General features: G+C 46.6%; 2 protein-coding genes across 3 annotated transcripts in view; one reads left to right on the top strand and one right to left on the bottom strand.

The window, feature by feature from the left end:
• The window catches only part of cdadc1 (cytidine and dCMP deaminase domain containing 1), a 123,379-nt gene that overhangs the window by 20,894 nt on the left and 90,311 nt on the right, over window positions 1-12,174 (bottom strand). The gene's annotated exons all lie outside the window — the stretch shown is intronic.
• Window positions 7,822-12,174, top strand: part of LOC127595803 (fibroblast growth factor 14-like) — a 74,716-nt gene continuing 70,363 nt past the window's right edge. The window contains exon 1 of one of the 2 annotated variants that reach the window (XM_052057620.1): window positions 7,822-9,054. In XM_052057620.1, the coding sequence (XP_051913580.1) occupies window positions 8,385-9,054 (670 nt within the window). In that variant the 5' untranslated portion in view covers window positions 7,822-8,384. The remainder of the gene's footprint in view (window positions 9,055-12,174) is intronic. The other variant, XM_052057621.1, reaches the window with a different exon arrangement.

The raw sequence follows: 12,174 nt of genomic DNA on the forward strand, positions 1-12,174 counted from the left end.
GGAGATCCAGATAGCACACGCAACTCCATTGTTTACAGTAAGGACCAGCTGTTAGCATGGCGGGCTAACAGCGGTGACAAACCGGATATCCCACGAGAGTTGAAGAGGAGGACACGAGGGTGTCGAGCCGGGAAGGACCGCCGCACAAGGCGGAGAAAGTACAGACATGTCCTCCCGTCCGTCATCATGGGGAATGTAAGATCGCTCCCTAACAAGATGGATGAGCTGGCGGCGCTAACGCGACATCAAAGGGAGTACCGCGAGGCTAGCCTAATGCTACTCACAGAGTCGTGGCTAACAGCGATCACTCCGGACACACATGTCGAGTTGGAAGGCTTCCAACTCATATGTGCGGACAGGAATGAAGGGAGTGGAAAGAGAAAAGGTGGGGGACTTGCTGTTTTTGTGAACGACAAATGGTGCAATCCGGGGCATATCACGATCAAAGACAAACTCTGCAGCCGGGACATTGAGCTGCTAGCCATTAGCCTCAGGCCCCATTATCTCCCGAGGGAATTCTCACACGTCATAGCCGTGACAGTGTACATCCCCCCGTCGGCTAATAGTGATGCAGCGTGTGATGCCCTGATGACTGTCGTGAGCAGGCTGCAAACACAGTCCCCCAACGCCCTGCTGATCATCTCTGGGGACTTCAACCATGTCTCTCTGTCGTCCTCCCTTTCAACCTTCAAGCAGTATGTAACTTGTGCCACTAGAGACAATAATATTTTGGACTTGTTTTATGCCAATACCAAGGAGGCATATAAACCCCTCTCCGTCCCCCCTCTTGGAAGAGCAGACCACAACTTGGTTTTTCTCGAGCCTGTGTACAAACCCCTGGTGCACAGGCAGCCAACTGTGACCAGAATGGTCAAGAAATGGTCATCGGAAGCTGAAGATGCTCTGCGGGACTGCTTCGCGACAACCAGGTGGGAACTCTTCAGCGAGGTTCATGGGGAGGACATTGACGCACTCACTGACACTATCACGGACTATATAAACTTCTGTGAGGAGAACACCGTACCCACCAGAACTCTGCGGTGTTTTCCCAACAACAAACCATGGATTAATCCTGACATAAAGACCCTGCTGAAGGAGAAGAAGAGAGCTTTTCGGTCGAGAAACAGAGGAGCTGAAGGCCGTGCAGATTCGGCTGAGAAGAAAGATCAGGGAGGGGAAGAAGATATACAGGATGAAATTGGAGGACCAGTTACAGGCCAGCAATGTCACTGGTGTCTGGAGGGGCCTGAAAACCATCTCAGGCCATGACAGCCCAAAGACAGTGATCGAGAAGGACAAGGACTGGGCAGATGGACTGAACCATTTTTTCAACCGTTCAACCTCTCTCACTGAGGACTTCTTCTCCTCCCCCTCCTTTTTCGACCAGCTCTCATCAACCCAGTATGTCACCTGGTTCCTGCCTGTCCGTCACAACAGAGCAGGTAAGGAACCAACTGAGGAAGATGAATGTGAGGAAGGCAGCAGGTCCGGACAAGATCAATTCCCGGCTCCTCAGGACCTGCTCTGACCAGCTGTGTAACATTGTCCAGCACATCTTCAACCTGAGCCTGAAGCTGAGCAGAGCTCCACAGCTGTGGAAAACTTCGTGCCTGGTCCCAGTGCCCAAGACCCCCCACCCTAAGGAGCTGAACAGCTACAGACCGGTGGCGCTGACGTCTCACCTGATGAAGACGCTGGAGAGACTCATCCTCGCCCACCTTCGACCACTGGTGAGCCCGTCACTGGACCCGCTGCAGTTTGCCTATCAGCCTGGCATCGGCGTGGAAGACGCCATTATCTACCTCCTCCACTCAGTGCTGTCACACTTGGAGAAGGCTGGGAGCACTGTGAGAATCATGTTCTTTGATTTCTCCAGTGCCTTCAACACCATCCAGCCCAATTTGCTGGGAGGCAAACTGCAGAACGCCGGAGTGGACCACCATCTCACAGCATGGATCATAGACTACCTCACAAATCGGCCGCAGTACGTGAGATTGCAGAGCTGTGAGTCGGACCGGCTTCTCTGCAGCACTGGAGCGCCGCAGGGGACTGTTCTGGCTCCATTCCTGTTCATCCTCTACACCTCGGACTTCAGACACGACACTCCAAACTGCCACCTTCAGAAGTTCTCCGATGACTCTGCGATTGTTGGCCTCATTACAGAAGGGGACGATCGGGAGTACAGGGGACTGACAAAGGACTTTGTGGACTGGTGCCAGCAGAATCTCCTCCAGATCAACCTTAGGAAAACTAAGGAGTTGGTTGTGGATTTCTGCAGGAAAAAGTCCTCACCAGCACCGATGAACATCCAGGGTATGGACATAGAGAGGGTGACCTCCTACAAGTACCTTGGTGTTCTTCTGAACGACAAACTGGACTGGTCTACAAACACGGACACCCTGATTAGGAAAGGACAGAGCCGACTCTTCCTACTCAGGAAACTGGGGTCTTTTGGGGTTCAGGGGTCACTCCTTAAGACGTTCTACAACTCGGTGGTGGCCTCGGCCATCCATTATGGCATTGTCTGCTGGTCAGGCAGCATCTCAGCCCGGGACAGGAAGAGACTGGAGCGACTGGTCAGGAAGGCCAGTTCTGTCCTGGGTTGCTCCCTTGACACTCTGGAGGAGGTGGGCAACAGAAGGATGCTAACTAAGCTAAAAGCTATGATGGCCAGTCCCTCCCACCCCCTCCAGCCCGCCCTGACAGCACTTGGTAGCTCCTTCAGCCAGAGACTGTTACATCCGCGCTGCAAGAAGGAGAGATACCGACGCTCGTTCCTACCGACTGCTGTCAGGCTGATGAATAAAAAATAACAATCATAATAATAATAATCAAATGATGTGAAGGAAAATTGTAAATAGTACTGCGATGTATCCATTTGTGTTCATATTGTATTTAATTGAAAGATGTTTGTTGTTTTTTTTTCTCTTTCTCCTTTCTTCTTTCTATATACATTCTTGCTGCTGGAGGCTGTAAATTTCCCCAGTGTGGGACGAATAAAGGATATCTTATCTTAAATAACCATTATGAATACAAGAGAAAATTGACACAAGAGTGCCAGGGTGAGGATGTATATAATCCCGATACAAACCAAACCGTAAAAATATCACGGTTAAGGGTAAAGTATGAGCCTTAATGGAGACTTCTTACTTTTTCTTTTCTGATTGATATAAAAATGATTTAGTAGATATAAACACATAACGGGGTAGGACTAGATACGTTTTTTTACTTCATCCTATTCCCTTGAACATAATAACTGTGTTGAATGAAGACTGATTTCTTTCTTTTTACTTTTTTTATCTACCCTATTTTCTGTCAAATTATTAGTGTATATGTTTTATGTTCAATAAACAACAAAACAAACTTTTGTTTTGTCCACATGGGCATTACATTCTTGGAAGCGTGTTTCCTACCTACAACATTGGAGTTGGGGAGACGGCATGAATTTGCGGCGTGTGTTCAGCGATGCAGCGAGCCACAACTGTGCACAAATGTTCCACTTTCTTCGTGGAGAAAGCGTCTTCGCGTCGTACTATGTATATAAAGATCTCCACACTTTCGTCACCAAACGCCGGCGGTGTGATCGTCATACGAACGCAACAATTGGGGTGTAATCGAAGTCAGGTGCGTGCGGCTCACGGGCTCAGATATTATTGTTCATGATCGTTTCGGGCTCACCAAAAGAGCTGCTTTTGAGCTGATGGTTTGAATCTGGTTGGTGTGTTGGAGGACGGAGGCAACGAAAACAGGCAAGCAGTGGCTTTCGAAAAATCGGAGTTAAAAAAGCGGTGAAACAGGACTAATGTTCCTCTTACACTGGGACGGGCATGGAGCCTGCTTAGCGTATGTTGTACTCCAACTATTGCCTTGTTTAACTTGCAGAAAAGAATTTAGACAAGTCGTCAACACGCTTCCTGAAGTCGGATCTCAAACTCAAGCAAAACGGAGGTACAACCGAGACATAGAATTGATGCTAGCTGCATGCCATGTAAAACTAATTGCCTGTTTTTTAAGGCTTGGAAGTATTGGGGAAACTCTGACGTTGCATTTATATGTAGGATGAACCCCTTTTTCTTGTTTGCTTTAAGTCAGTGAGTCAGATAGCCACGCTAGGGGGAGACAAAGTCTGTTTTGGAAAAGAAGTACAGTATCTCTACACTACCTTGTTGCTGAGGGCTCTCTGTGGGGGCGGGGGGATGATTGTGTGCGCGACTTCCTTTAAGACAGTGGAAGCAGCATTTTCGTGTTTATTACAGTGCGTTTGACTTCAGGTAGTGAAACAAACAAGGGTTTTCATATTTTGATTCCCAAACAATAGGACACTTGGCTCGTCCTCGAGGTACTGAAACGATACTCAAAGATACCATACAGTATAACTAATCACTTTAAAATAGGGTTGCATGATATTGGAAAATATACGCAGTATATCCATCCATTTTCAACACCGCTCTCCTGAACAGTGTCACAGAGGGTGCTGGAGCCTATCCCATCTGACAAAACCCACAATTGGTTAACAGTCACTCGCAGGACACATAAAGAGACGAACAACCGTTTGCAACCACATCTACACCATCACTGAATGGGAACTGATCTCACACAACCCACACACAAGTCAGGCAAGTGTACCTCTACACCAGGGGTCGGCACTCCGGTCTGAGAGAACCACAGCCCAGAATGTTTTCCGTCTCTCCCTGATGTAACACTAGGATCAAAATGATCAACTTATCAGTAAGCTCTGTAAAAGCCTAATAACAATTATGATCATTTGAATCAGGTGTGTTGGAAAAGGGACTTTCGAAAACAAGGTCGCGACAAATGTGGCGGGGGCGTACTGGAGCCTATCCTGGCTATCTTCGGTAGGCAGAAGACACTCTGAACTGGTTGCCAGCCAAGCGCAGGGCACACAGACAAACAGCCATCCACACTCACACTCACAACTATGGACAATTTTGAGTGTTTCATGAACCTTCCATTTAGGTTTTTGGAATGTGGGAGGAAACCGGAATACCCGGAGAAAACCCACACTGGCCCGGGGAGAACATGCAGATTCGACACAGTGAGCCGGAGCTGGAATTGAATCCGGTGTGTCTGTACTGTGAGGTCGACGCGCTAACGGTTAGCGGCTAACCACTGGACCATCGGGCCAGGCAAAAGGAAAAGATCATTCTCTAAATGGAAATATTTAAATGTATTACATGTTCATGAATCGGGAACATGTAATCCATTTAAATTTTTTATTTTTTTATCAATTTTTTAATTTTTAATCCATTTAAATCCATTTTACCTTTTTACATGAAGTTTAGAGTAGACGGAACAAATGAAAACTGATAGATTTGCCACTTAGTGCTGTTATATGCGCCTGTGTGGTGAGGCATGCAACAGTTGTATGACTGGCTGCTCTGTATGTCAACCAAGTGACAAATTTCACAACGGATTATAGGAGGGGGTACTTTTTTAAATCATGCACTGTCTTTGAGAGGACTTTTTGTTATGTTTTTTCCTGGCGTTGTTTACCAGTGAACTAGTCTGTACTTTGTCGGTTTTGAGCTTTCAAACTATTCAACAGCCCGATGTCAACCGTCGACACATTCAAGTTCCTGGGAATTGCGGTCTCCCAGGACATGAAGTGAGAGGTCACCATTAACTCTATCCTGAAAAAGGCACAGCACAGGATGTAGTTCCTGAGGCTGCTGAGGAAGCACGGCCTGCCACGGGGGCTAATAAGTTTCTACACAGCAGTCATGGCGGCTCCAAACGAAACGGCATTTCCGCAATAATCATTGTAGCTCCAGCTCTGTACTTACTTGAAACATTGTCACTGATCTCTATTAAACAGCACCAATTTAACATGCACAAGCGTTTTCTGTAGAATTGCACACTTAGTTGTTCTACAAATACTGTTCCTGGTCACTTTAAAATGGTGCAATGGTTATCTGCACCAACTAAAAAGATGTTTTTGTGTTGTATTCCATCATTGATCAGTACATTGTCTCATGACTGCCATTGGGTAGTACTAGTGCACGATGGTACCCTTACATTACAGAAAAACATTTGATACTTATTTGTCATGTTGTTTATCGTAATTTCTTGATATTGATACTAGTGTAGCATGTACTACCCGAGACAAATTCCTTGTGTGTTTCCACATACTTGCCCAATAAAGATTATTCTCATTCTGATGTATATGACTGGACTATCAATAGGCCCCTATCAGATGAAGGCAGAAAACGGTCATCTTATGCTGTTACTGACAACTTGTGATTTTTGTTAGCTGAAATCACTTTTCAGTATATTTTATGCAAGGATCCCTATGGATTAATAAGAATGTATCAAAGAACAAACTTCACTTTTTGTATCAAGCAGAGTATATTACCTCAGAATCGTGAATTGTGATGCCCCGTGAGGCGCAATGGGATCCTGAACACAGTCAACTAGACTTGCCTTGGCACAGAAATTAAGATGCATCTGTTTGTACGCCTGCCAAGCGCCATGGCACCTGTCTATGTAAGTAGGGCCACAGGTTACTGTTGTGAAATAAGGCTAGCCCAAGGCTCAGCAACCATAAATACTCAGCGAGCCATTGCTGTCCACCTCTGAAAACCCCCCAAAACAATACTGGGAACCACAATACCATTTTCATATATAAAGTCAAAGCTGCATTGAAGCACAACATGAATTTAATCCCAAATCAACAGATTTTGAATTTCCACTCTTTTTTTTTCTTTGGGTGTTGTATAAATAATTTAAAAAACGATTGTTTCGGCGGCCTGGTTGTCCAGTGATTAGCGCGTCGACCTCACAGTGCAGAGATTGTGGGTTCGATCCCGGCTCCAGCCTCCCTGTGTGGAATTTGCATGTTCTCCCGTCCGTGTGTGGGTTTTCTCCGGGTCCTCCGGTTTCCTCCCACGTTCCAAAAACATGGATGGCAGGCTGATTGAACGCTCTAATTTGGCCCTAAGTGTGAGTGCGAGCACGGATGGTTGTTAGTCTCTGTGTGCCCTGCGATTGGCTGGCAACCGGTTCAGGGTGTCCCCCGCCTACTGCCCGAAGACGGCTGGGATAGGCTCCAGCACGCCCCGCGACCCTCGTGAGGATGAAGCGGTTCAGAAAATGGATGGATGGATTGTTTGTTGCATGTATTAAAAAGCTGAAACTTTATTGTTGCATGAAAATATTTTGCATTCTGAAAATAAATGCTTGGTAGGAGCATAAATAAAGTAGTCAATGTCTGTTTGAGTCTTCTTCATATTTAAACCAAATTTGAACGAGGCTATCGATACCCAAAGTCAAAATTTAAGTATCTACGTGCAGCAAATCAAAAAGGCACTGTTTCTCGTTCCTTCGTTTTGTCGCACGCGTGGACGGTGCACTTAAATAGGACTTGTTTAAAATGTTGCCGTTGATCTTACCTTTATCACTTGGCCCTCAGATGCGTGTATCACACAGGATAGACTGCACATTGATAGCAACAAGGCGTTTTATGAACATTCACGGTCACTGATCTACTTAAGTGCCTCCACCCCCTGCGGAACATATAAGGGTAGGAAACTCCGCTTCCCTGAGAGCCATACCCTGCCTGTTTTAGATCCCTTCTGACTCCTACACACTTGATTCAAATGATCATCTCATCATCAAGCTCTGTAGAAGCCTGAAACGATCACGTTCAATTGAATTAGGTGTGTTGGACCAGGGAGAAATCTAAAACAGGCAGGATATGGCTCTCGAGGAACCGAAGTTCCCTACCCCTGCTGGGGAAGATAAGCGCGTCAATTGTCTTTTATTGTGAAGATTGTGCACCGCCGGATATCATGTAGTGGTTGCTCACTCCCGCGCCTTCACAGGTTGCTTTTAAGCGACTTGGTCGGTACACCTGTGATTCGGTTGTCTGGAGAGCAGCGGCTGAGGCCGCCCACGGATTCCCTTCCCGGCCACTTGATCGCAGCAGCTACCGCAACGTGCAGCCGATGTGAGGAAAAGCGAGCAGGCGGCGGCGCCAGTATCAGCGAATTATGGATTATTGAGAAGTGGGGGCCGAAACGCGGATCAAATATTCATGAGGACTTTTGCGGGGGGGATGGAGCGCAGAGTGGGACAGTGCAGAGATTCCCTGCAGTGATTGCTCTCAGTGAGCAGAGGAGGATGACCAGCGCGGCCGCAGCTGCTGCCGCTGCCGTTGGTGGATTCTGCTTCTAGCGTGCGTGGGTGCGCGTGTGCGTGCCTTTGGAAAGCAGCCTCCCGCTGCAGTTGTTGCCCGTTCAACTGGTACAAAGATGCCAACGACTTGCTGACGGACACCGGGGATCTGCATCCCGCCCACCTGCCCTTCCTCTCCGCACCCCCCACCCCCCGGACGCAGCGAGCCCTGCCATCCCTCCGTCACTAATATGCAATGTTTTTTTGTGCAGAAGCCGACAGCTGCCGCGTACCGCCGACTTCCCACTAGCGCCGCCGCATGCCTGTCCGCCGCTGCCGCTCCTCTCCCCGCGCCGCGCGGCACACGACGACGCCATTTGAAGAGGAGCGCTCGGGGGCTCTTTACGCCGCGTCGGGAGCGCGGCAGCAGCAGCAGCAGCAGCAGCAGCGACCGCTCCTCCTCACTGCCCGCCACCTCCTCTAGCTCCACTGCTGAGCACCACCGGCCTCTCCAACAGCCCAAGGCGGAGCTCGTTCTTTTCCAGCCGCACAGGGACGACGACAAGGAGAAATACGTCGAGGCGGGCGAGACGCCGGGTGACGGCACGGCTTTGCTTCTTCTATTACTTTCTATGGTGCAAATTGGCGGAGCCAAGCACAGTCGAACTGAGCCCGACAGCTGGCCGTTCCCGCTGGGATGCAAGCAGGGGGGCGGGCCGGGCCCCATGCGGTGGCAGAAATTTAGGCTGCCGCATCCGGTGCGCCTCTCGTCTCCCACCTCCTGCTCTCCTTCCTACTCCTACTCCTCCCCTTTCTCGGCTAAATCCATGCGGTTTACTTGGAGCAACATTTTCAGCAAAGGATCGCATATGCTGCAGTGTCTTTGTGGCAGGAGCCTCAAGAAAACCAAGAACCCAACTGGTGAGTTTGAGTCGGGGTGCGCGTGCGCCCGTGTGCGCGTGCGTGCGTGTGCGTGCGTGTACGTGCGTGTACGTGCGTAGCCAATTAGAGAGACTTTGTGTTTCATTTACAACTATTCTACAGGTTGCTGATGTTTTCTCTGCAGTTGTGCAGCAAGTGCAAAGGATGGAGGACTGTGTGTGAGTGTGAGTGTGCGTGTGTGCGCGCGCGTGTGCGTGTGCGTGTGTGTGTGTGCGCGCGCGCATATGTGTGTGGAGGGGGCGGTGCGATAACCTAATACAGTGGCACTTGCACAAAAAGTATGTGTGGCAATGATGCTGCAGAAAATACGATCTAATTTAGAATTCGGTCATTCGGGCTCCACCAACCTGCCTAAATAAGAGGCACCTAACTTTATTTTCACTCTCCCTGCGAGACACAGCTGCGCAGAGCGAGAAGTGTTTGCTTGTGCTTATTTCTCCATTCTGTGTGACTACAAACTTCTCCCAGTGCGATGGTGCGCTCATCAGAGCTTGTGCGGGTGCGGACTACACGGAGTCCAACAGTGTTGCTGTCAACTTTTTAAAAGATTTATATATATATATATAATATATATATATATATATATATATATATATATATATATATATATATATATATATATATATATATATATATAATTGAACATAAGACACGATTTAAACACATAATAATAACCGAGGCACAGTGGATGAGTGGTGAGGTTGGGTGTTGGGATCCAGGCTCCGGCCTTCCTTTGTGGAGTTTGCATGTTCTCCACATGCATGCATGGATTTGTTTTCTGTGTTTTCCTCTCCCATACCAAAACATGCAAGTTTTATATATATATATATATATATATATATATATATATATATATATATATTAGTGCTGTCAGTTTAGTGCGCTTTTATTGGCATTAATTTAAATGAATTTTAACGGGATTAAATTTTTTTTCTCGCGAGATTAACGCGGCACACGTCACAAGCGGATGTTACTTGTTTGGAACTATTTTGTGTGGAAGGTTACAGTGTTCTGCGTCCATATAAATAGAGCGGGTGGAGCTTCTCTGTGTTTGTCTGACAGTGGTAGCGACCTAGCGAAAATAAAACGTCTCCAGTGTTGTCATTCGAAATGAGGTCTACACAAAAACTGTAGAGAGACTTCCGCACAAGAAGGACCAACACAATCAACATAGCCTGACTGTGTTAGGGGGAGTGACCCTCCCCCTCCCCCTTTCAGAATGGTTTGCCCCAGCAGCACTGGAGAAGTGCGTGTGCTTTTTTGTACGGCGGGCAGTTTTGAATACAGCGGCACATAATCAACACTGGTGTCCGGTGCCTCGTTATTCTTCAACAAACATACAGAAACAGACGGCTGTGTTCAAAGTAAACTTGACAAAAACGAAGTATGTAACCACGGTTTAAATCTACTATAGGCTGAGTACTAGTTTACCTTAGATGTGCACTTTATAATGTTATATTGCTCTGTTTTGATTTTATTAAAAAAGCTGTTAAAGCAGCTGTTGTGTGACAAAATATTGTTTTCACTGTTGTTGATCGACGGTAATATTGTGTGAGAGATTATGTGTAAATAACTGCTCCAAGTGAAAAATGTTCATGTAAAATTGAAAATCAAAATTGTTATTTCAGTAAATTTTTGCATTTGGCAAATAGAAAACTGATTCATGATTCCATGTTGATGAGAGCATTAAAATGGGTGAAAAATAGGACAAAAAATGTAAAAGGAAATTCAGAAATGATAAAAAATGTGTGAGTAATCACAATTAATTTTTTAGTCCATTTGAGTTAATTATGACAGTTGCAAATTTAATTAGATTAAATATTTTAATCGTTTGACAGCTCTAATATATATATATATATATATATATATATATATATATATATATATATATAATATTCATTCATTCATTCATTCATCTTCCGAACCGCTTGATCCTCACTAGGGTCGCGGGGGGTGGTGGAGCCTATCCCAGCTGTCTTTGGGCAAGAGGCAGGGAACATCCTGAACTGGATGTCAGCCAATCGCTGGGCACACATCGACAAACAACAATCACACCTAGGAACTATTTAGAGTGCTCCATGAACCTGTCATGCATGTTTTTGGAATGTGGGAGGAAACTCGACTACAACATCCCTTCAGTGATTCTTTGGAGAGAGAGAAAGCTAAGTGGGACATTTTATAACATCCATTTTTATTTAGGCATTCATGCTGTGTCCATGTCTGGCGGCATCCAAATGTCAAATACATACTTTTCCAGTGCTTCCAAATCACTGCCCAACACTCAACATCACAGGCGGCAAACCTGAACTGACAAAGAGCGATCTGATTGTGTTGCTTGCTCAGCATTTGTTGACCTGCACATTTGTGTGAAGGTCGACTGCGGCAGTCGAACTCCAAATTAAGAAAACCTTTATTAGTCTCGCAATGGAGAAATTCCAGATTCACAGCAGCAAAGTTATAAAAGGAAGAAGTAGAACAACAAAAAAATAGGAGCTGCTGGAAAGGCAGCCACCCTCGCGGCGCCATTTTGAAGTCAAAATAACAAAAAATAACACAAGACAACACATAGGACAGAGACAGTCGTGCAATCTTCACCATTTTTCTGCATACACTTTGTTGTCTGAAGCAGTTATAGATGAAAGAGGAGTGGATCAGAGACATCATGCTGAAAAATGTGCACACGTCTGCTACAAGCAAAGTTTTGAAAGCAAACACAAAGCTGTAGCGTCCATTGACGAAAAGAGATTAGTTCACTTCTCCTGTCCCACATAATCCGCTTCAAACTCCAAGCCTAACCCTAACCCTAACCCTAACCCTAACCCTAAACCCTAACCCTAACCCTAACCCAAATCCAGCCAACGCTCCTTTCTTCTCATCGTCGGCTCCTCAAGACCTCCATCCATCCAGCCGCAGACCGTTCAACAGCACCGATCTCTCCGCTGAACAAAGCGGGTCTGTGAAAAATGCTGCCCATTACAGGCGCAAGACACAAGCGCCCCGGGACTGCCCAGCAACGACAGTCAAATGGCGCCGACATTCCTCCAGTCAAAAACAGTGCTGGTATATCCATGCTGCCGAGAAGGCGCAACCACCAAGCAC

This window comes from Hippocampus zosterae, chromosome 2, assembly GCF_025434085.1.
Source record: "Hippocampus zosterae strain Florida chromosome 2, ASM2543408v3, whole genome shotgun sequence".
Taxonomy (NCBI): Eukaryota; Metazoa; Chordata; class Actinopteri; order Syngnathiformes; family Syngnathidae; genus Hippocampus; species Hippocampus zosterae.